This window comes from Phalacrocorax aristotelis, chromosome 1, assembly GCF_949628215.1.
Source record: "Phalacrocorax aristotelis chromosome 1, bGulAri2.1, whole genome shotgun sequence".
Taxonomy (NCBI): Eukaryota; Metazoa; Chordata; class Aves; order Suliformes; family Phalacrocoracidae; genus Phalacrocorax; species Phalacrocorax aristotelis.
Window position 1 is genome coordinate 4,970,819 of NC_134276.1, and position 25,209 is coordinate 4,996,027.

Genomic DNA, 25,209 nt, shown 5'->3' on the forward strand with positions numbered 1-25,209 from the left:
TGGCTACTGGGATTCATCAAGAGCCAACACCAGAACAAGCAGTTATATGTAGACCATCAATTACATTCATAGCAATATAATGAACAATAGCAAGCCTAGGTGGCTTTAATGGGGTTATTTATTATATTACTCTATGCTCAGCAATGGAAGCAGAATTATTTATGTAGTTGAGCTATGGCATTTCTGCTTCCAGTCATGCTCTACAGGTGCTTTACTGGAACACATTTGTAGCTCCCTTTTTGCAGATCTAAGTCTGAATATTTTACAAAGTTTAAATAAAACAAAAAACAACAGTAAGTCACCGCTGACGTTACCGATTGAGCAATCATGTCCAGTCCAGTTGGGATCGCAGCTGCAGAGTCCAGTATCGGGGAGGAAGGTCCCGTGACCGGAGCATTGGTCCAGGCAAGTGGCTCTTGGGGTCTCACAATTTGTTCCACCCCAGCCAACCGAACAGTGACATTCTCCTCGCACGCACACACCGCGGCCCGAGCACGTAGGATCCATGCAGTCCACTACATGCGAGAAGGAAGAGGAAGGAGACAGGGAAACAAATGGGAATTTCAGAAAAACAGCTATTGGGCTGCCGTCTACACAAACTTACTTATACAGTGTCTCAAGGCTCCGGCCAGAAAGCAAAGGCCTGTTGGGCACAAAACAGATGTTTCATGCAAGAAGACCGTGTCCCAAAAAGGCAGTCAGACATAAAACACTTACATAAAAAACAAAGGAAAATTTAATGATTAAATCCATTCTTTTATCCAGGCCCCCACTAATAAATGATCTTTCTAGTCAGAACAGGCTAATATCAATTAAGAATAGAAGAAGAATAATATTCTCTCACACACCTATTGTGCCTCCATTTATTCTATTAGAATAACCTAAATTACTATTACTAATGAATTCAAAGCTGAGCTCTAGTTTTCTGAGAGAGAATTTTACATAAAGATTCAGCAGAAGTTGACGTCCTTATTCAGCAAAATACATGCTTAAATTGAAGAATGTGCTGAAAAAGAACACAGGTTTCACAGACACTTATACAAATTTCACGTTAAACGTATCCTTAAACGGTTTTCTGGAGTAAGGATTAAACCAAAATCATATATTTTTGGATATCACTGTTCTTCTGGCTTTATTTTTGATCTGATTCCTGAGTTATGTGTTTTGTAGGCAACTGTCAGCTCCTCTGCCCACGGGGGAATTGCACCCAGCAATCGAAAAATATGAAACGCACCAGACACCCTCCCAAAAAAGGACTGGAGGAGTTGATTATCTATTTATATATGAAAGCACATAGGACAGCCTGAAGAAATTCCTCCCATCTCTTGAAATGGTGTGTGGCAGTGCCCTGGGGATCGGCGACAAGCGTCAGTCTGGCTAAGCAGCGAGGGGAAAGCTGTCCGGCTCCCGGCTCTCATACAGAAGAGCAGAACACGGCCACCACGCACACAGCAGGTTTGTTGTTCATTTTTCTCCCCCCCGTGAAAGCTAATAAGAATCCCAATGACCTGTTTAAGATCCAGAAACCTTAAAAGGAAACACAACGGCTGCTCTGATAATTCCCTGGATTCTCAGAACCTTCTCAGTCTGACAAGTAATGGCTCAGCAATTGCTATCCCAAGGCATGCGAGAGCATTTTCTGTTTTGTTTGATTCCTGGAGCCCTTCTCATAGCTGGAACAATCCTCAACGATTGTAAGAGGCTGGAAAGGATGAGTCTATAAATCTCCTTCGCTGTTAGCGAGCTGGGAGCTAGGGTGCCAATTTTAGCATGAGACCCTTGGAGCCCTGGCCCCGTTCTTTCTTAGCAGTAATAAGTACGAAAAGGACTAAGAAATGGGTTAGCAGCCTCGTACGTTCTCAGCAGATGGTTTGAACATAGAGAACAAAGATCACAGGCTAACTGACACGAGGCTACCTCCAGGCAATTAATCATCCCTTCTGAAGGTCAACTGGGAAAAAGGTGAGTTTTACAGGGGGCTCCATCACAGGAGGCAGACAATCTGCTATCTCAGCTCTAACACAGACGATTATAGGAGGGGAATGTGCATGTCAGAACCCCCCATTTATCATAATCCCAAGGCCATTTTTCATGTTGAAATGAGCCCTTTCAGAAAATGTCACACACAATGGCTACTTTAATCTCAGCCACTAGCTGCATCTCTTTAGGCTTTTCTGCACCATCGGAAGGGCCTTGGGACAGGATTACGGGCTTCTGCTTTCTTCTTAATCAATTGCTTAGTGGATTTGGAGTACAATGGTATATTTTTAGGGAGTTCTGCTTGACAAAGTTAGTTGCTCAGCTCTGGGAGACGCGGAGATGGGGCGTGGGGCAGGAGGGCAGAGCTGACAAAATCTAGTGTACTTGGGAAAAGGAAAAAAAAATAGAGTTTTGCAAATATCTGTGTTGCTGCTTGGAAAATGTCCCAAATGGTCTAATTCTTGGTTGGAAAATGCCCCATTTATAGTTCAGCGTTGTGCAGAACCTTTGCCAGGAAGATAAATCATGCAGCAAGCAAGGCTAGTGCCTCTTCTACACTTTCCCCCAATATGCTTCATGCTTCATTGATCACACAAGTTATTAGGCTTATTCGGTACCCAAAGAGTAACTTCTCATTTTTCACTGCTTAAATTTGCTCCCCTCCCTTTAATGTCTCGCTGGCTTAGCCCATGCTTTATAAAATATGGGCCAATAAACTAAGGAAGGAGGAAAGAAAAACTCATGTGAGATTGTTGGCTGATGTTTTATAAACACTGATGAACTTCTGTGGGGGAAAAACAAAAGACAGAAGAAACCCTGGAGTGAAAACCCATCATAAACATGGACTATGCAGTGAAGTTACAAGAACTGAGAAATAATAAGAAATAATCACTACCAGATGGTCTTTCTTAGAAGAGAAATTCAAAAGTAAATGCAATTTTAAAAATAGTGTAAATCAAATTTTTTACTGGGTCTAAAAATATATATATATATATGTGTGTATTTATATGTCCTGAAGATTCCCCGCGTGGCGTATTTCTGAGTTCCTTCGGCCCCTCACAACACAATACAAATTATGCCTTGAATATGAAAAACAAGTGTATTTCCAAGCATGCTTGGAAAAATACTAAACAGCTTATAAGAAAACTCATGTTCTCTTTGTTCTTCGTTCTTTTTCTGGTTTTTACCTAGTGGGACGGACACTGTCCCCTGCTGCAGTGATAATATGCAATAACTGAGTAGTGGCTGGCTTTTCTGCTTTAAATGTGACCAGGGAAAAAAGGTTCCTCTTAGAAAAAGGGCAAATCTTACTCTGATTTGCACACATTAAACACGTCTGGCTGGAGGCAAAATCAGGATCTTTTAATTTCTGTTTATGCAGTAAAGATATGACCTAGTAAATATGAGGTCTACGGAGATGCTTTAAAGATACTTCAGTAGTCACAATCTTTGGGGTTTGCACGCCCCACAGCTTCGCCGGTTTATGCTTTCTTAAGCCAAAACGAAGCTTTCTCAAGAGATGGCTTATTGTTACAGAGCTGGCACTGCCTTCATCACCAACGTTTACTGATGCCGAAGCCATGTTACATCAGAGATGTCCCACTCCAATACGTTTAATGCTTCAAAAGAATCGCTAGATTAGATGGCATTTGAACGTCTGAATCCAGTTCAGCCTATTCTCATTGTCTGTAAAATAAAACCATTTCAGATAAATCTCTATCCCACGTGCATGAAGATAACCACAAATTAATTCAAGCCACTGTGATTCCTATACATGTATCAAGTGGATGTCTTAAGTCTACCAGGTGGTGCAGAGGCCTTATATATGCATTTGTAGAAGCATAATTTAAACATAATTATTTCTCAGGTCATCTGCATACAATTTTGAGAATAATTTTGTCAAATAATGCTGAACGTTATTCTGTAAATCAGGCACTTTTGGATGTACTTTTATAACTGTCCAAATGATTTGTACACTTACAAAACTGTCCATTTTTTTCATTTAGCAACAAGAAGCAGTCACAGATTCGGGAAGATAAAGGTTTACAGTGGCAGGTGACTTCCTACACAAAAAGATTAAAGATAAGTGTAAAAGGCACTGTATTTCTGAGCCACAAATCTAAATGTAAATGAAAAACGTTTGGGGGCTAATGTGAGAAAAATGTTATGGAAGAGCCATTAAACTAATATCTGATTTTGAAGCAGAATTTAATTCAAGTCCTGAGCATTTCTAAGCTTTTAAAGCTGACAAGAATCAAGGACTTTCTCTCACGCACCACCATTTTGTGTACGTAAGCAGCTGAAATCGCTTGGCATGGCACAGCAGAGGAGAAAGCACTGTAAAAGTAATTATACGTTTAGATGTATAAATGGAAAGGATGCTTTAATAAGGACATTTGAACATATGATTAGAAGTTCTGGTCTTTCAACTAGATTTGTCTCTCTGAAGCATTTGATGGCTTTTCATCCAATTATTGAACAAATATTATAGCTAACGACAAGTTATTACAATATATCATTTTTATGTTCTATCCATCTATTGTAACTCTAAGGTGCCTATTACTGTTCTGTCTAAGTGCCAGTCCTATTCTGAATCGCCTCCATCCCTGTAATTATACGACAACCATCAAAGCAAAAGGCTAATTGAATGTATCTTGCAAATACCTTCTTCACAGCTCTCGCCTTTGTATCCCGGGTTGCAGATACAGGTCCCCATGATGCACGTGCCGTGGTTATTGCAGGAGACATCAATGCACTGGTTCGTCGGGACATCGCATTCTGCTCCCTTCCAGCCACTATGGCACAGGCACCTCCCCTTCATGTACTGCCCGTTTCCACTGCACAGCACTGGGCAGGAGGCTGGGGAATGATAACAGAAATCACATTAAAACGCAACTGGTCGCAGCCCTCACCTCAAACAAGAGCACAGGAGCCCAGGGCGGGATTTACATTCTTCATCCACAGTCTTCAGTGCGATTTGTTGATCTTTTCTTTGCCAAAACCAATTATTTTACATGGATGACACCCAGCTGTTAACTCTATTCTCCTATGAATGTTTAAAACAAACAGACAGTACTCTTGAGTTAGAGTATGTCCTTGCTTTATGTCTCTAATACTTTTTTTTTCACTAACTAAACTCAGAATTTTTTTGTATTCTGAGTTTTCAATGCACTGGTGTCTTCTTCCAGCAGCACCACTGCCCTTAGATCGCTTATCACTACCCCTGACCTGCTGCCAGACTTCGTACTTTCCCTGAGACTGCCTCTGCTCTGGACCTCAGCCGTACACAAATCACTCCCCTGTTTTTCTGCAGTAATTCTCAGCTTTACAGGTTTCAGTTGCTTTGCTCAGAGTCCAGAATGCCATATTGAGGCTATTTCCCTGATTTAGCTCATGTCATACCATCAACTGAGTCTGCAGCCCCCTTTTTTGGCTATCACCTCTGCTGGATTCCATTCATAATCAGACAATGCGAAACTGGCTTCCAGTCTTTCCAAGCTCCCCGTAATAAAAGTTGTCCAAATCTATCCTCTGATCTTTGTATCAGTTTATAAAGGAACTTTTAATTGTCCTTGTTTCCGGCAAAGTCGGCTGATTCCCAAGGCCAACCAGAAACAGGATTTCTTCCCTGTGATAAAGGGGAGAAGAGGAAGATGACGAGCTCAAGCTGTGCACGATGGATCCTAGGATTAAGTGTTTTCTGAGATAAATTTGGAAAATGTCAGGCAGCGTGGGATGGGATGAACTGAAGGATACAGAGCAGGCTCCCCTGGGATGGGGAGGGCATCGAAAACCAGACCCCGTATGCCATCACCAAAGCTTTGGTAATTGCTGCTCTCTAAGCTTTCTTCAGCTCCTCTGATGGTGCCTTCTGCCTTCTCCATTCTCCACACCTGCCATCTCATGCTCCTTTTGACTTCTGTTCTGTTTTTTTCAAGGAAGCTGCTGATTTCTGTCCCTCAGAAACAACAGCCTTCCCCGTTCACTACCCCTTGCAACTTCTTGCTTAAGCCACATTCTCTTCCACTGCATGTGGCTGAAATTCAGCAGCAAGGACATATATTCAACACAGGCTTCTCTTGTTCACTGCTGCACGTCATCCTTAGGTGAGAGCAGCTGGGCTTCTCATCTGCCCCTCAGAAAGGCAATTTATGAACATTTTTATGCAGGACAAATGTGAAAGGAATATTCTGGTCTGCTGCTTAATTCAACTGCACTGGGAGTGTGATGAATACAATGTACCTCTTTTGCTCTGTTCCTGGCTCCGATTACATGTGGGAAAAGGTGTTAACATGGTTAAGGGAAACATTCCTCTCCTTCTCTTCCCATCTTTTCAGATAGTGATCGCACAATGCGCATCCTGCGTTGTTTCTTTGCGTCCTTTAGTCAAGTCTGTTTGAGTGTTACAGAATTATAGCAACCTCAATAAACTACAAAGCATTGCCATCTCTGACTGTTGAGCCAGTTTGATATGCAGTGAACTATATTTGCCTGACCAAGATAAAAGAGGTTTAGAAAAGAAAGGAATTTGTCAACTGTTATTACTAAGGAGCCCTCTGCTCACTTTAAAGGAAGCACATTGCAGCGGTGCGTTTCAAGTGCATCATTTGCAAGGAGATACCTACCTGTACAATACGGGACATAAATTGTTTAAGATACATTATGTTGTGTACATGGTTCACAGCAAACCCACTCTGTAATTTCACTTTTCAGTTAGGCTGATGGAATTTTCCGCTCCACCCACCCACCCCAGTCTCAAATTTCAAATGCTCAGTAATGGAGCCTGTCCTTTCAAGGCACTGGAAGAGGATAGTCTGCAGCTCTTTTCAACAAGAAGAAAGAATAATTGCCTTTAACCAGTGAGAGGTTGCTGAGAAAGGCTTACATGTTTTCTGACAAGACAGCTGACCACTCAGTACAAGATCAGATAAATTACTGGCCATCTGCAATAGGTCTGGTACTCTACAGAGCCCTCTACGGAGCACACCTTCAGCACAGCCTGGAAAGGGCTGCTGCACACGTCAAGGCGATGGCAAGAACAAGACCTCCTTTGTAACATACCATAATGAAAAAAGACAAAACAGGATTCTGGATTTTTTCCACTGCTACTTGTGCGACTCTTTTCCATATATAAAGATCTATAATTATTGTTTGATCATTTGGATTCCAACAAACAATATCTAAGCTGCCGAAATTATAGTAATTTTCTAGGGTGGTTATGGTAGCAACGACCCAAAGGCACACCGCTGGTCCTGTAAAGTTTAGCGACAGAGAGTAAGATCATTCTTTTGTTTGTTTACTTTACACAGAACTGTAAAACACCATCTCCCATGTTCTAAAGGCCTGTGAGTGCACCTCTGGTGATTCGCTCTCATTTACTTGGTTTAAAATAATTGGGTAATAATACATTAATAATTAACCATTATTAAAAACAGAAGGGCTTTCTACTCCAGTTTCCCACTCATTTGGATAGCGAATTACAAGGCTGAATTGAAACAAAGGAACACCCAGGAAATCTATGACCTAGAAACCTTCACGTGGGCAGAGACCTGCTTATTTAAGGATTACTGCTCAGTACAGGGACTGATATATGGCTGCAGACGGATGTTGTAGCAGCCTTACACGTGCCACAGTTGCTGCCCTCTGAGGGATTTGTAGGTCAAAAGCAGCATCTTAGATTTCCCTGAAAACCAACAGGAACCCAAGGCAGGGGCCTTCGTATCTCACGCTCATGGCAAGATGAGCCATTTAACAAGCCCACCGGGTGGAAATGCATACACAGGTATTGTTTTGACACTGCAGGTATTAATCTGTCTTCCTAAAGGCAGAGAGTAATCTGCGATCTGAACCCAGATGATTCTGAACCAAAAGCCAGAGTCAAATAAACGATGTTCATATCAGCCAGAGTAAGTGCTCTAGTGAAATGGGAGATACTCAGGTGGCTCAAGTGAAGTGCCTGAGAAAGCTCGCTGTATAACCCAGGAAGGGAGGTAAGCTCCTCTGAAAGTGGATTCAGAACAAAAGTTTAAATATTCTGACTCACAGTGAAGGAGCTTCTCGTTCTCCACTGACTCTACAGGGAGCCTTGTGGGGGAACAAACCCTGAACTTCTGCCCCTACCTAAAGTTAGGAGGTGTGATTAGGAACATGCTGTGGGAGATGGAAAAAAACCTCCTTTTGTCTCCAGCTCCACGGATTTGAAAAGGAGCTTGGAAATGCAAACCAAGTGTAAGGAAATGCAAACCAAGTGTAACCTGAGTCAGCAAGAAATTTGACACAACAGCTCTCAAGGATGCAGATTGCCACATCCATCTTACTGGGCTGTGAACTCTGAAACACCTCCGGGGTTTTAGCCTGGACCACACTGCCTCAGCAGAGAGCCCCCGGCCTGCGGGGTGTGCGGCCGTCCTTATCTCTCGGCTGGCCTACAGTGATGTGACCCAAGCTCAGCTGGAGGGGGAGAGGACGTGGGGTTGGACAGAGTTTAGCTCTCTTCTGGGAAGGAGCCAGCCTGCTTTCCAAAGAAGCAATGGGCTGGAGTGAAGGCTTGACCCGTTGCCTTGGCAAAGCAACTTGTGTGGGCACTAAATTTTTACGCTACCTCCCTCCCCGAATTTATAAATCTGCATTTAGTTTGCTGGACTGTTTGAGCCAAAAAAGGCCTTGAAAAGGTTGAAGCACAGCGTTCTGGAATTTCCCACATGCAACGTTTTGATTTCTCGGACTGAAATGTGTTCTTACTAAATGTATTTCAGCTTGTTTTTTTAAATGTTTAAATAACCGAAAAATTTCAGGTCAAATGAAAATCCTTCCAAAACCATTTATTAAAAATACTTTTCACTTGAGCAGAAAAATATATTATATTGTTTGCTGGGGTAAGCCTCCTTCCCAGTTGTCCCAATGTTTTCACTTTTGGCCAGAATATCCACTTCTTTCTGCCATTACTCCACTCCTAGCCTTACTCTAACCCTGCCCCACTCCCCACAGCCACGCTGTCAGCCATCACTCACAGCTCAGGCAGACTTGCAGGGCCTGCAGCAATGAAAAAGGTACTTAATTTTTGTAACTTCAGTGTCTTAAAATAAAGTATCATTACAGGGTCGCACCACGCAATGATAGAGTGCTCTGCTAAACAAACAATAGCGCCGCATTTATAAGTCATGTTTTCTAAAGTTGCTTCCAGAGAGAAAATTCCCAGTGTGACATTTTGCCTGTCTGTATGCAGCTAGGGGGTTGTGTTGTTGCTAAGGCCACAGCAATCATGACTGGTAGCAAACAAATCCACAGCTCTGACCCGTTTCCATTCTACTGCAGCATCCCCAAGCTGGGTGAGGTGTACTTTGCAAAAGGCACAGGCGTGAATATAATTTCCACAAGAAAAATGTTAACTGAAGGGGAGAGGGGAAGAGTTAATCAAGTATAAATTCCTACCTCTGCCACAGTCAGGGCCCAGAAAGCCAAGGAAGCAATGGCAAGTCCCAGACACGCAGTCTCCATTCCCATAGCAATTACTGGGACAATTATCCACTGATTCTGGAAGACAAAAGAGAATTCAGATACGTCTGTAGGCAAGAAAACACCTCTGAGTTTGGGAGGGCTCTGGATGGCAGGACAGCTGAAACTTCAAAGCAATCGCGGCACTTGGGGATGAAAGCAGTAGTCTGAGCTCCACTCAACAGCACTCATCCATTTACACCAACGGATGGTTCAATCCTAACACGTCAGTGCTGAGCGACTGCAAATCCTGTGATTAAATCGCAGCTGCTCGGCACCCACCAGGCTTTGTCCCCACTCAGTACCTGAAAACTTCCAAATGTCTTTTCTTCCTGCTTAGTTTTCCAACCATTTTCCCTCTCTGAGTGTACTGGAGAGAAGCAATACCCGCCGTTCTCACGGCAGAACACGCACCTTTCGTCTGAATTCATTGACTTGGGTGAGTGAACTTGGGGCATTTATTTGTGACGAACTGAGCCAAGCTACAATAGAAATGTTCCCCTCTGAAGTTACTGAACACAGACCCTCGGTTCATCCTGCCTGCCTGTTGAAGGATTACTTCTAAACAAATGCCTTCTGGTTTGTTCTGTAATATTGTACAAACAGCCCAAGGTGCTGGGGCTAATAGTGTGTCTTGGTGGAACAGGAATGGGACTATTCCACACATTCTTCTGTTTCTAGTTGTCGTCTTAAATTCCCTGACTTTGGCAAAAACACCGGCTATTCATCTTTCAAGGAAAGTTAACAGGTAAGCAAAATGTTATCTCGCACTCTTATTTTGAGGACAGTCAAGAATATTGGTGCTAAATAATTATCTTTCATAAAAGAACACAAGCTGGAAAACATTCCATATCAAAACCAGAATGAAAATAATTTTATTTTCTTGACTAAACTGTGAGTGAAGGCTGAGTAAATGTGAGTGGGGCTCGGAAAGGTGATGGAATACCATGGTTCATTCCACACTATTATTTCACATTTTCTCTGAGGGAGATGCATATCATATTAAAACTGGATTCAGTGCTGCAGGAGGGGCAACGATGGTACATCGATCACGGGGTGGGTTGGAAATCTCAGCCGTGTGAATAATGACTGCGCTTTCACAGACGTACTTCACCAGGCCTTGTGGTAGCAAAGATATTTGTAAACTTCCTATCGGTGCAAGTGAAGAGAAACAGCTGCAGCAGAGATGTGCAGATTAGTTTCTAATCACAAATGAAAGGAAGCGTGTTTCTGGATGGGTGTTCTCCAAACAACAGCCGTTTCTGAAGGACATTTTAAAGGACGTGGTGTAATTTAATCATTCGTAAAGGCTGATAGCAGTTTTAAATACTAAAACCAGTTTCAGGCATTTATGTTTTAAGTCTTGGCATCAGACATCTCATAATCAGATAGCTCCATGCAGCAAGGAAGGTACAAGGAAGTGCTGTCAGTTTTCTAACGCTGAAGCTCTATAGTTAAGCAGATATTCACTTTACGGTGTATGGAAATACAATCACAGCACGTAGTCAACGCTTTGGGCTTGAGCTGCCACCTCTGTCCCACTCAGATAGCACCCATGCTTCCCAGAATGAAGAAACAGCAACTCAGGACTCGTGCATTGATACTGATATTTAGGTGCACTAACTCTCACTTAATCGCAGGTATAAACACAAACCTGTCCTGTAAATGAAAAGTTAATATTAGCCCGTATGTATATAACCTTCAGAACTTTGTGATGTTTTAATTTCACTGCCGAAAACGAAAATAGCTTTGCTTTATGCATTTTTTTCCCTACGCTTTCTTTTACAATGTTTATATCCTTCTTGTCTTCAAGAAATATATACAGAAATTAGAAAAAAAGAGGTTATTTATTTATGCACATGCACATAATTACACATAAGAAGAACATATAGAGTGTGAATACTGTGAAACAAGATAACGAGACGGGCAAGATTTAACAGCTCCTGTTGATGAAAGGGTCAGTCCTTTTCCTCTAATCCTCTCATGCCAGGTACAAGCCTAAGCTCCCTCTTCTCGTGCTGGTGCTGGCACTTGTCAGGCCCTTCAATGAGTTGGTTAAGCTCAAAAGGTGGCAAAAAAAAATCTATGTGGCAGAGAAAAAAACAAGTGAGCTGTTTTCTACTGCCTGAAAACCGGGAGCGGGAGTGGGGCGACACCATTCAGCACCAGCGCAGGACTTGGACGCCTCATGAAACCTTCCCATCGCTCTGTCGTTCTGGGTCGGGTCTGCAAGCTCCAGCACCGCTGCGGTGCGGGTACGCACGCCTGACCTTCGAGTCAGCGGGAATACCGGCGTCAGCGCTTGACGCAGGACAGACCCCCAGTGTTATGACAACACCTATAGTATATTAAAAACTTTTTTTAAAAGCTTTCTTTCAGGCTTTTGCTTTGAAGGACTAAATTGAGTCCTTGAAAAGGAGTAAAATATCCATACAACTTTCTTGGTATATTTATGTTACATAATAAATAATGTTTATGCAAAATAATAAAAAATCAAAGCAACGTCTAAAAAGCAATGTAGCATCAGGCACGGCAGCTGTCCCAAAGTGTAACAACCCACCACATCAGCTAAAGGGTAATCTTCGTTACTGGAAATCATATTCTGCATTTATAGGGTGGTTCAGCCTCGGACAAGACAGGCAAGGCTCAGAACACCTGCTAGACGTCGGCCTCAGGTTAAACTGAATGACTCTCGTCCACTATACTGACTAGTATAATGGGATCCAGAAGTTCAGAGTGACCACAGAAATGGAGCATTCCTGTGTTTAGGTAACCCAACTTGCCTGACTCTCAGGGTGAATCCATTTAATGAACTTCAGTGGTGTATCCTTTTCTTCCCTGACTAGTTCAGATGTAGATATTGTCAGCAAAGACACCTATAATTGGTCAGATCCCATCCACAGCGAGCAACACTAATGCATGTCAAAAAAATATTCACGTATATTTTGTGGTTCATCTACAGATCTGGCATTTTACTTGGCAAAAATGCAATGATACGTGCACTTATCACTTCATATATCGCTATCTCCTCAGTCCTTGATTTCCCCGACCCTCCCTTGCAAGTGTGCCCTAACTGCGTCATACCGGGTTGTGGTCAACACAAAAGGGATAAAAAAACAGGTGAATGAAACCCATTGTACCTTCCTCACTGTAGCACCTCAGTAATTCCTCACTGTGGCCTGACAAACATATACTATTAATAATAGAGCAGGCCCTTAAAAAATCCCTTCATCCTACCTCATTGCTTTCTCTGATGCTGTCTGTGTTTTGAATATAGCCAAAAGTAACATTTCTAACGTGCTCTCATTTTACACTAGCTCACTTTGCCCTGGAATAACCTGCCTGATAGAGACGAGATGAAGTGAAAAGAAACTCTTCCTCCGTAGTGGCTGCTGCCACTTACTATTTTTTAGCAGTTAAGGATAGAAACTTGCCTGGTTTGACTCAGGGCAATTAAGGTCTCTGCGCACTCCACAAAGTTCTTCACTACAGAGAACCAACTCTGAAAAGCGATGAAGATTCATGCAGTACATCTTTGTCTCAAAGCTCCTCCATAACAGCTCAGAAAGTAGTTCCAAAAAGGAAGCATTAAATGAACCTCCTCTTTTCTCATGAACTCCAGAGCTAATGAGAACAAACAAAGGCTTGTGACTAGGCTTGTGATCAACAAGCCTGGGAGTTGTGTGTGCAGTGCTGAGCATGGTCATATTTATACTCTCAGCTACAATCACAAACCGGAATTTCTTTTTACTTTGAAGATTGCAGCCATTAGCAAGTCACATGCGCTTAAGACTTTCCATAACAACCTTTCTCTTCATCTCACGACTGAGTTTAGTTTCACTGGTTGCAGACTGTGCCAGCAGGAGAGCTGACTTGACTTTCTGGCCCTTCTGAAAGGTACACGTGGTACATGTACACACATCCGTGCATGCTGCTCTAATGCCTAACCTTCAAATGAAACTGGAGGTGATGGGTGACTTGGTATAAGAAACTATGGAGTCATCACAGAATCATTAAGGTTGGAAAAGATCTCTACAATCATCAAGTTCAACCACCAACCCAACACCCCCAGGCCTCCTAAACCATGCCCTGAAGTGCCATGTCTACACGTCTTTTAAATTCCCCCAGGGATGGTGATGCCCCCACCTCTCTGGGCAGCCTGTGCCAGGGCCTGACCGCTCTGGCAGGGAAGACATTTTCCCTCACAGCCAACCTAAACCTCCCCTGACGCAGCTTGAGGCCATTTCCTCTCGTTCTATCACTAGTGACTTGGGAGAACCCTAGAAAGAATGAAGAATCAGACAGACAGATTTGCACATCTGTTGCAGAAGCTAGGACTTAGCCTAATTATTATGTAATGGGACTTGGTTGATAGAAGAGATTAAACTCTTAACTTTTAGGAAGACCTTAAGTTAGTGGCACAAAGCAATTATCTGTCTTAAGTTTGTCCATAGTCAACATTGCTACAGAGGTGACAAACTGTCAGTAAATAAAAACAGGTCACTGCAGGTATGGCTGGGTTCTAGTCTCCATTCTACAACTTATTCTGTAAGCTGTCACATGTAATTATATGGATATTTTCCAATATATACAAAATTCCATATAGTGTTTTATGAATAATGCCATGGGAACTGCTTTAGAGAATTGTGACAATGTTTTGTTTTGTTTAATTGTTAAAGTTCACTGTGACACCATGGACAATCCTTTTTTAGAAAGAAATATATGGTCTTTGTTTTCAGTCTGATTCCCCACAGCGTTCTCCTGGCTTCCAAATCTCTGATCTGATTGACACCAGCTGGTAAGGGCAAAGATTATTAATTGGAGGGTCAGCCAATGGATGTTGCATGATGCTTTCATATGGTTTTGCTATCGTGTCCAAAGAGAACACTGAAAATGCAGCTCCCATGCCAGCTTCCAACAACGAACGGCAGCAGGAGCAAACCTCCTGAAAGCAAACAACTCACACTGGGGGCAGAGCAGCAGAACTCGAGGCAGTGTGGCTTCAAGTGGGGATCGCGGAAGCTTGCGTATGGAAGTAATTGTCCTGCCAGCTTCGAAATCTAATTAACAACTGAAAAAACAAGTCATTTCCTGAATCAATATTGTAAGCATCCACATCTCCTCTGAGAGGAGGAGTAAATGGCATAACGAGACACACTGCCTTCAGATCCACGCCGTCTCATTTTGGAGAGCGGTGCCTTGCCTGAGGCAGCAGGCATTCCCTACCCGAGTGCAGCCCACCTCACCCAGAAAAGGGAGGATGCACAGAAGTGCTGCTAGAGTCACAAAAATGAGAGATGGAAAACATTCATTAAGTGTGAAAGCCTAAACTTCTCCAAGAGCAAAACTCTTCTTCTGAAGTACTCTTTAAGGTTCTTCCCACTCAAAAGCTTTAATTATGAAAGGAGAGAAAGAAACAGATCATGGTCTGGAGCAAACCAGCTTTACTTTGCGCACCACACTGACTTACAGCTGCTGCGGATACTTTGGGATTTTTGCTGTTTGTCTCCAGGGACTTTCTCCAGTACGAGTAATCTCACAGCTGGTAGATTTGGAGGGAAACTTGGCTGAAACCTTTCGCTCATTGCTTGATTTCCCACTGCAATCACTCCTTACCCTGAGAGAAGCTACCAAGTGGCACGATCCTGCCCAGACCCCCTGTAAGACCTCACACTACACTATCTTTCATTTAAGGATATCACCGAGTTCGATAGAAAATTGCTAATTGTTACCATTCCCATTTTTTTAGGCTGGTAATCTGAGGCACAGGCAAATACACCGTTAGGCTCGTATCGTAAACTGACTGATGTGACAGCGACAAAGCTCCCAGGCTAATGGTCTGCTCAGGGGACCACTTTGCTGCTGACAAAAAGCCCCGTGAAAGCCAACTCCGCTGTGGTGAGCTCTATAAAGATATGTCAGACTGGCTTACAATTACCTACATGAATTACCTTTACCCAGACGAAATACAATAAACATACTAAGGAGGTAGACAAATTGCTAGACTCTTGATGGACTTCTGTTTTATATACTCCCCATGTTCGTTGGTCAGCAGTATAGCTACTTTAACAGTATTTCCGCCTTATTTATTTACTATGCAACATTCAATCTAATAGCTTGTTTCTATATCTTTGGGCCAGAGGCCAAGGCAGATGTTTGCCTGACACCAAATCCTATTAGATGCTGCAGTAACACAATTGTGTGTTAAAGATAAATATTTTATAGCCTACACTTGCCACCAAGCATCATCATTCCCTAGGCGTTTAGAGACAACTATCTATTGGCAAAGAAAAAATAGTTATCTAGCTGGCAACTGAAGGCAGAAGCTTTCCTGGGAGTTAATCAGCACCAGGACAGCTTTCTAGGAACTGATTAAATGCCATTCGGTGCAGTGCGGTTGTATGAATCCAGATGTAACTATTTCATTTGATAACCTCAAAGAATTGTTCTGGAACTGGTGGTGTTTGGTGTCTGACACATGTAGGAATAGCGCTGCAGGAGAAGAATTAGACTTTAATGAATCAATGCTAATTGCAATTTCTGGAACGAAGGTTCAAAGAAAATGAAACTTGTACCAATGAGAATATTCAATACTAGAAGTGAGATGCAAAGAAAAGAGCTGGGTTTTTTAGGTGTTCTCACTGTTTGGCCTCTTTATCTAGTATTCTACTCCAACTTTACACAAGAAATGGCTTCAAAATCACCGGCTCTGTGCCGGTGAGAAGATATATGTAGCTGCTCAGCCTAAAGTAAATCGCCACATCTACTAATCTACCAACCCAGAGAGATACTGCATACATACTGATCGGTGTAATAAAAAGTCCTGCCCTTTCCTTATAAACCTCAACCCTCTCTATACACAGATGCATTCATTTCAAAAGAGTAAGTAAATTAAAAAAAAAAATCAGAGGTAAAACAAACACTTAGAGGAGAATTGTTTACTGTATCCAATAAATACATATATTTATTGTCACACAGAAAGGAATTGTGGCCATCCACTGACCTATTTTCTGCCCAGTCATGTTCTGGCTGACGAAGACACTTTGCTGTGAGGGAGGGAGCGCCCCCAGAGCGCGGCGGCAGGCAAGTAGGTTCCGTGGTTCGTATCTAACCTTGAAATCCTCTGTGTGAGCCCCATCACTGCAGAAGGGCCACGAGGAATGCACAGCACCCCTCCTTCCCTCCATTGAATTACATCCCATGGGAGAGTGAAGAGACACCACATTATTTCACCTTGTTCTCTGCTGCTGTGCCAGAGCAACCTTAGCAAGCCACGTATTCTTTCTCCTAGACCTGCTTGCCCAGGATAAAGCTGTCACCTACAAGCTCATGGCAATAACATCTCTCTCTCACAAAAGTGCTCCCTGTCACTGCCCCGACTACGTTAGCAATAATTTTAATAGGAAGTCAGGCAGTATGACATGAAAGGCAAAGAGGATTCTGAAGCTCTGTGAACGCATTTAATTTACTTCCCAGTTGCAGAGCTTGCAGTCTTGTTTATTTTTCAAAGAAATGATGCTACTCGATTGAATTTCACTGCAGGGTAGGTTGGATTCTAAGCCTAGAGAACTGTCACCTGCTCTTGTAATTGTGATAACAATGCCAAGGGAGACACGGAGGTGAGAGGGGATAAAACAGGTTTCAGATATCTCGAAACATCAGATTTGACATTATGAGCCAAAAAAAACCCCAAAAAAAACCAAGGGGGAAAAAAAGTGTCCTGGAAACAAAGAAAATGTGGAAATGCTGTGTCTGGTATTCTCTTGCTCTTCCTCTTCCTTCCCCAGTTGAAGTTTGATGGGACTGATTCCATCTTATGGTACATCCTCACCTGCTGGGATTTCGATTTTTCTGCTTCATTTGTGTTTTATAAGGCTTTTACATTTCTAGCTCAAGTAATCCGCACCTGGCAGCCAGGGACGTGAAAGTCTTGACAGCATCATGGAAACTCAGTCATTATTTCTGAGTGCTCTTTCACAGTTTCCTCCTCTGCAGGGCACCTAGGGTGATGCTGATACTGCTAATGCCACTTGATGTTGTGCCAGATTTTGATTTTTAATTTTTTTTCTTTTTCTGAAGGCTGGGAGGTCTGTTTTAATTAAAGGTCCGTGCATACAGCCCTGTTTTGCTCTCATATCCCAGTGGAATTCTAACCTTCACATGCAGGTATAAGGATGCTAAATTAGGAAAAGGGCAACAGGCGGGCAGTCCTTTAAACAACTCCTTAAATCGCTCCTGATTCTGGAAAGTCAGAGTGAAGTACAGTAATCACACTATCCAATTGCATGTTATTCTCCCCCCACTCTTTTTCTGTAAGAACTTTAAAAAACAGGCAATTTGCAATGGCGGATACCCCACATCTCCATCGGCGTACTGACAGCGAATACCTGCTCCAGCCCCCAGTGACTCCAGAGGGTGGACCATTTTAAAAGGGGATGACGAAGCACAAAAGGTTGGACGTCGAGGATCAGTTTGGGTCGCTTATAGAAATCATCAAGAGCTGCTGAGTTTGCCAAATTTGACAGTACGTCATGTGAGCACATTTTCCCTTGAGACGTCTGTACTTCTGCTTCCAGGCCTGGCTTGAGATATCTATCGAGGTACTTGAATGGCTCTCACCGCAACAATGTCAGTCTTTCTCACACTATTTCAAGCACATTTGACTCCAGGCCCAGCTGGAAGTACAATAAAACTAGCTATTTTGTGCACTGTTTTTGAACTTCTGTTCTACAGAAACAGGGACCAAGTGGGAATAGTTTGGGGAGTAAATAACGAAGGGAACAAGCCTGACCGTTTCAGAAGCCTATGCGACATTTGGTCTGAATTTGGTTTGCCCTTTGAGAGCTTTATCTCACTGATTCATTCTTTTCTCTTACTGCTTCCTTTCTAAGAAGAAATCTTTCCAGTGCAGAACGCCTTATAATCTAAAGCTATCAGATGGTTGAAAGCATAAGGTGTAATGGGATTTCAAAGGCACTCGGACACTGGTCTATGTACACTGCCATTTCAGTTAATGGTAAAACTGCCTTTGACTTCGCCAACTTTTAGAAAATCCTGCTAATGTATTTCTGCTCTTCATGGGGACGTACAGGGAACACTGTTTTCTTCCCTGAGAATGAGACCAATCCTAAAAGCACGAAAGGGTCTACGAAATACAGTTCTCAAGGAAGATCATTGACCACCTGAAAAGCCCCTCTGTTCTAAATCACTTGAAATGTGATCGCAGGTTAGGAGTTAGCTGGGAAAAAAAATTCAGTGAATGACTTCAAACAAAGAGTAGCTCTTGGGCTGAAGCATTCTTCCTTCTACAGTGCCGCTTCTGAGCGCAATAACACTTTAATCCCATACTTGTAACATATGTATGACAAGGCTGTGCAGATCTAGAAAGACACCTTGTGAACATTTCTTTTCTTCCTAGCTTTCTTTTTTTCTTTTTGCAGCTGGAATGTTTTTAAACTTGAATTTCACTCCAGTAAATGAAACTCTCGTACCCCCAATTTGCCCAAGGGATTGTGAAGAATATTTTTTTTTTGTTCCTTCCCACTCTCATAAATTGTTACAAACTAATACAGGAAACAACAATTATTCAGCCTTCAGGGTTCAACTTCTGGAGCTGCACTAGCAAGCGGGAAGTTACTTCACAGTCAGTACATTACAATTTCTGCTCTTGTAGCTCGGGGCAAGGCTAAAGCTGGCCTTGAGTTTTATTTTAACTGATGTTGTAAGTTGGTGTATTCTTGGGGAAAAAACCAAACCATTCTTGCATACACACAGAGAGAGGACCTCAAACGTGATCTCATTTGGTCAAACAAACGCCAGGAGACCTTGTCAATGTTATACTTTTGGGTGCCTTAAAGATGAAGTTTCATTTTACACAACGTCTTTAGCAAATATATGCAGCCTGATAAATAAGGATGTACTGGCTGGAATGGCTGATGTCTGAGGTTCAGTGAGGTGCCTGGTGCTGGGAACATGACCTCAAGTATGATGCCTGGTCTCTGGCCACTGCTGCAGAAGGGCCTGTGTCTCCTGTAGGTTTTATATCAGATCGGCCCCCTGTAGGAAGCCCTCTGCTCCCTGGGGCATCTCAGACGTCGCTAGATGCCCGTGCTCAGGCAACTGCATTGAGCTCTCAGTGGCCTTTGGTCAGGGCCAGAGAAAAAGCAACATTTACGGCTCCTTTTCTGCCTCTAGCAGACTCGCTGCACAAACTTGGTCAAATCATATTCCTTCTCAGAGCCTCCAGCAAGCCCTCTAGAAATCAGTTTAACACAATTTATGTAACTCTTTTTCTGACACTGTTGTAGTACTTAGAAAAATAAAGCAGTCACACATCTAATACATAGACCAGCCGTTAAAATTTAAAAAGTCATAGAATCATAGAATCATTAAGGTTGGAAAAAATCTCTAGAATCATCAAGTTCAACCACCAACCCCACACCCCCAGGCCTCCTAAACCATGTGCCCAAGTGCCACGTCTACATGTTTTTTGAACATCCCTGGGGACGGTGACTCCCCCACCTCTCTGGGCAGCCTGTGCCAGGGCCTGACCGCTCTGGCAGGGAAGGCATTTTCCCTCACATCCAACCTAAACCTCCCCTGACGCAGCTTGAGGCCGTTTCCTCTCGTCCTGTCACTGGTGACTTGGGAGCAGAGACTAACCCCCATCTCACTACAACCTCCTTTCAGGCAGCTGCAGAGAGCGAGAAGGGCTCCCCTCAGCCTCCTCTTCTCCAGGCTAAACCCCCCCAGCTCGCTCAGCAGCTCCCCAGCACATGCCAGGAGTTACTGTACAGACTATGCCCTTCTCATTCCACGGGGCTCCGGGCACACAGAGAGACAGGTTCGGTAACACCTGAGGTGCTGACGTTGTTGGCTTCTGTTCTCTTTTGCGGTCTTGCATGCAAGTACATACACTTTAATACCGCCTTTGGAAAATTAAGTCTTTAAAGTCAGTTGTTCTAGTACAGAAAGGGTTCTCCTTCTGTTTGCCAAAGTGGACAAGTAACTCCCACAACCTTATTTCTGTGCTTTCGCAGGGGAGCGTTCATGGAAAGAAAAGTCTGCACAGAGCTGCTGCAGCAGCTTGGTAATACGACACAGGAATAAAGCAAGCTGTGCTTACATCAGCCTGCAGTCTGGTGTGCAGGGAAAGAGCTATATACAAAAGTGTAAAAACGAAAACCATATGCAGAGTTTTACACATTTCTCCAGAAACCCTCAGATAGCACTGTATGCCGTGTTATTAAGGCAGAGTTCTGCTGTTCTGAAAAAAATTGAACTGAAAAAAAAAAAGAGACAGAAATAACAGAAAGAAAAAAAAGAGTTTTAACCTCAGTATTAAATAAACCTTTTCTTGACCCTAAAACTGAAGTAATTGCCCCAATCAATAAACCTTTTGTACAAGCTCTGTCGGATCAAGAGAACTCGCCTGCCTGCAAATGGCACACTGACAAGCAAGTTCAAGGCTACCAGCCCATGTAAGTACAGATGTAGGCAAAGGTTTTCAAAAAGACAAAACTACCTTCATTTTTCTACCACTTTAAAGCATGATCAAAACCAGACAAAATCTGGATCATTAAAGACATTCAGATGTCGAACTTCTGCTGAGATGAATACTTACTGGCATCCAAGCAGCCTTTACAAACATGGCTTAATTTCTTTTGTACAATGATACAAACGAAAAGACGTGTCTGCTTGTCTATTCTTCCCACCCAAATTATCACTTGCAATCACAAGATCTATTGAAAGAGGAGTATACATATACAAACCAAAATAAGGTAAAATAAAAAACAAACAAACAAGAAAACCTCAAATGTAATATTAAATAAAGTAGTCCACCTCTGCTTTAAAGCTAAGCTAGCTTTACACACTGTAATTTTCCACTGCCAGCTTCTACTCACAGAGCATCAATGAAGAGATACACTCCACATGGAAAGAGCAGCTGTGGAAGTTTCTACAGCCAAGTATCTGACCTTTACAGGCTTCTTATTATTTAATTATCTTTGAGATGTGTCCCTAATTTCCCCTTTATTAGCGATGCCTTACGTCTTCAAATGAAAAATCCTGAAATAATAATTTTGCCTGCCGTTTTGGCTCGGGAAGCAGGGATATTATGTAAGAATTGTTTCAGACACTTGCAGCAAGAAAAAAGGTCATCACAAATAACATGTAGATTTGAAACAACTGGACTTCAGGTTTCCTGGAAGTGCTGCAGCCCCAGCAGAAGCAGGCAGAAAGCCGCAGGTGACGTTTAGGGAGCGGTGTGCCATAGGATCATGTACAGACATTACTGACCGAAGCGGAAAGGGATTTAAGAACCAGGAGCAACGCTTGATCTGTTAGGAGCGGTCCAAAAGGGAAGAGAGGGGGATAAACTCCAACAGTGGAACATGAGACCACTCATTAGTTTGGGGGAAAAAGGTGAAAAGATTAAGAGGGCACTGGTAAAGTTATTGTTGACTTCCAGGTTAAACTTTTAGTTTAAGGGCTGAAACATCTGAAAACATCATTGCTGTTTTGCCAAGAATAGCAAACAAAAACCCACCGGGCACAGGGAGTGCAAACTAATGTGAAAAGTTTCACCTCCCCACAGCCCTCTTTCCATTTCCAGATCCAGGCTCAGGCTATGTTTGCTCTTTATTAAGCCCTACAAAGCAAACAGGTTAGATTTAGATGTGGCTGGATGAAAAAGGGAAACCTCACCAAGCACACTACTACACCTGCTCGGAGAGGGGAATTCTTGCAGCTCATAGAAAGCTCAGACAGAGGGAGTTCACCCCACATTTCTGGCTCTCCAGGTGACACCCCACCTGTCAGGCTGGACTGGACTTGGCTGGGATGGAGATGGCAATCTCCTGTCTTCCTGCCAGCCTTCTGCATGGACTAACTCAACTCTCGCCGAAGGGCTTTAAGTCCTGTGGCCAGCTGGACGTTTAGTGGAAGACACCTTGCAGTGTTGCGGCATAACCTGAATCTACTCTGTGGCTAAGCGTAAGTTCTCAATCAAGCAGACCTGTCAACCTAACATCATTCATGACACCAAATTCACAAGGAAGAAAAAACCTAACACAGCCTGGCAGGGGCTCATACATGCCCTTTCTGCCTCCTACCTGAACTGAGTGACTGTACCTTTTCTAAATACTACCTGACTGAGACTTACAAGCTTTACCTTCACTCAGAGAAGATAGTTAAGAGCTGAAAGCAGGAAACAAAGCACTAAAAACATTGCCAGCTGAACACGAGCCAGCAGTGTGCCCAGGTGGCCAAGGAGGCCACCAGCCCCCGGGCTTGTGTCAGCACTGGTGTGGCCAGCAGGAGCGGGGCAGGGATGGGGCCCCTGTGCTCGGCCCTGGGGAGGCCCCACCTCGAATGCTGGGCTCAGGTTTGGGCCCCTCGGGACAAGAAGGGCCTTGAGGGGCTGGAGCGTGTCCAGAGAAGGGCAGCGGGGCTGGGGCAGGGTCTGGAGCACAAGTGTGCTGGGGGGCGGCTGAGGGGGCTGGGGGGGTTTAGCCTGGAGAAGAGGGGGCTGAGGGGAGCCCTTCTCGCTCTCTGCAGCTGCCTGAGAGGGGCTGGAGTGAGGGGGGGGTTGGTCTCTGCTCCCAAGTCACCCGTGACAGGACGAGAGGGAACGGCCTCAAGCTGTGTCAGGGGAGGTTTAGGTTGGATGTGAGGGAAAATGCCTTCCCTGCCAGAGCGGTCAGGCCCTGGCACAGGCTGCCCAGAGAGGTGGGGGAGTCACCGTCCCTGGGGGGGTTCAAAAAACATGTAGACGTGGCACTTGGGGACATGGTTTAGGAGGCCTGGGGGTGTGGGGTTGGTGGTTGGACTTGATGATCCTAGAGGTCTTTTCCAACCTTAGTGATTCTATGATTCTAAAAAAGGGGTGGCGGAAAAGACAGGGTAATCAAAAAAGGCACTGACATCTGACAGAGTGTCTGTCAAGCAAGGGCTTATAATGGAACACAGAGCTGAAGGCAAAAAACTATTTGCAGAGCATGCAAAGCTCTGCTGTTATGTGGCAGGAAAGAGATCAATAACATCAAAAACAAACTTGTGATTTTCCTCCCTGCCATGGTTCTCATGTGCCACTATATTTCTTTTTCTGTGCAGAGCAAGAAAAGAGTTGTGAGTCTGGGAGGGAACAGGCTATTAATTAATTATCTGTAGAGGGTTGCCACAAGGTGGACGTGCTCAGAAGTCCCTCTGTGAAACAGAGGAATGGCTAAGATGACCATCGCCATGCAGCAGGAGAGAACACTTGTAGTAACTGAGCACTTCTACGGAGCCGCCGGAGTCCCATTAGCAGTTAAAGGGTTCTGATTCAGCAAAGTTCTTGCTAAACTTTCAGCTTCTTTTGCTGGATGTAGTGTAAGGAGAAGGTCAGAAGAGAGTAGCTGGGACATTAAAACCACTTTTCCTCATTCAGAGTCTTGAAGATCTAATCGTACATGGGGGAGTTTTAAGTCAAGCAACTCAGGCGTTAAGGAGCAAAAAGAAAGCGTAAGCCAGAACAGATCACACCCCGTGTTAGTCTGCAGAGTCTCCTGACTCCTCAATATTTACATGAAACCAATTTAGACTTTTCCAGACACTAGCAAGGCAAGTGTGAATAACATGGATGGCTTTGAGACTGTAAGTGGATCACACTTAGGCATCCCTTCTGAATTGAAAGTTGATAGATTTCAAGTTAGCCGACACATAGGCAGCAAAAGGAAGGAAAGGAAATCTGAGTTACTCCGGCTCTTCCATTTTCCTTTGCTAAGAACAAGCTAAACACAACGACATTTTCACTCAGAGCTAAGGAAGAGTCATTCTGGTCACCTCTCGCACAAGGAGGGTTCCCCGTCCCATGCTTGCCCCTGTGCCCTGTAATTTCTTCTCCTGTCTCTAAGCTCAGCCCTATGATGAAATGCTCCCCTGATGGCATCCTTCCTGTGTGTGAACTGCTGTCCTCGGGGCTGGATGGTGGTGGGTTATATTTTAGTCTATTGCAGGAAAGGACCTTGCCTTTTGATGTATATTGCAAAGCACTGTATGTGCTGGCATCCCCTTATAAATAACACCGCCAGCTTGCCTTGCACTTTGATGGAGGAAAGCACTTACAGTAGTTTTCGTTACAGATAGTAGAGGGGGCAGGAGGAACAACAGTCCTTTTCTTAAACTTAGGCGTTATCTCTTGCAGAAGATAAAAGTGAGACAAAACGTTGCATCCTATCACGGGTGCTCTACATGTGTTTCCTGTTGCTTGTTGGGTGACATGCTGGCAAACAGAGATGCTCTCCCCTCACAGGCAGCTGATTTTGCTTTTCCTTTTGATTTCTCAGTGGCCCTGCACAGTCAAGCTTGCCTGAGCTCAGCAGTAACAGCTGCTGGAAGACACTTTCTCTCTGACTCTGTAGATGCTGTTTTCAGGCTCTCAGATGTTTCTTGCTTCTACTGAGCAGATTTTTGGCCAACATCTCCGCCTCAGATGTGCTGATTCCAGCCTACTATGTTGCTCCAGTTATACAAGATTGCTCTGAATAAATCAGCACTGTCAGGCAGAGGTGAGTCCACAAGGCGCTTTTCAGAGAAGTGTTTCTATTAGGAATTTCAGAAAGTTACACCCCTGTCATTTACAAAAAGGTAAATTTATTATCGAGAGATCTTGATTGTCCTTTCCTTTATAATGTCTTGCATTGTAATTCAGAGAAAGGGGATATAAAAATGCTATTAAAAGATGAAAATTTTCCT

General features: G+C 43.5%; 1 protein-coding gene across 6 annotated transcripts in view; it reads right to left on the reverse strand.

Moving 5' to 3' along the window:
* TENM4 (teneurin transmembrane protein 4) overlaps window positions 1-25,209 on the reverse strand; it is a 609,630-nt gene that overhangs the window by 145,981 nt on the left and 438,440 nt on the right. For all 6 annotated transcript variants that reach the window (XM_075076073.1, XM_075076149.1, XM_075076381.1 and 3 more), the window contains 3 exons: window positions 9,412-9,513; window positions 4,645-4,839; window positions 315-515 (listed from right to left, as the gene is read on the reverse strand). In XM_075076073.1, coding sequence (XP_074932174.1) covers window positions 315-515; window positions 4,645-4,839; window positions 9,412-9,513 — 498 coding nt within the window. The remainder of the gene's footprint in view (window positions 1-314; window positions 516-4,644; window positions 4,840-9,411; window positions 9,514-25,209) is intronic.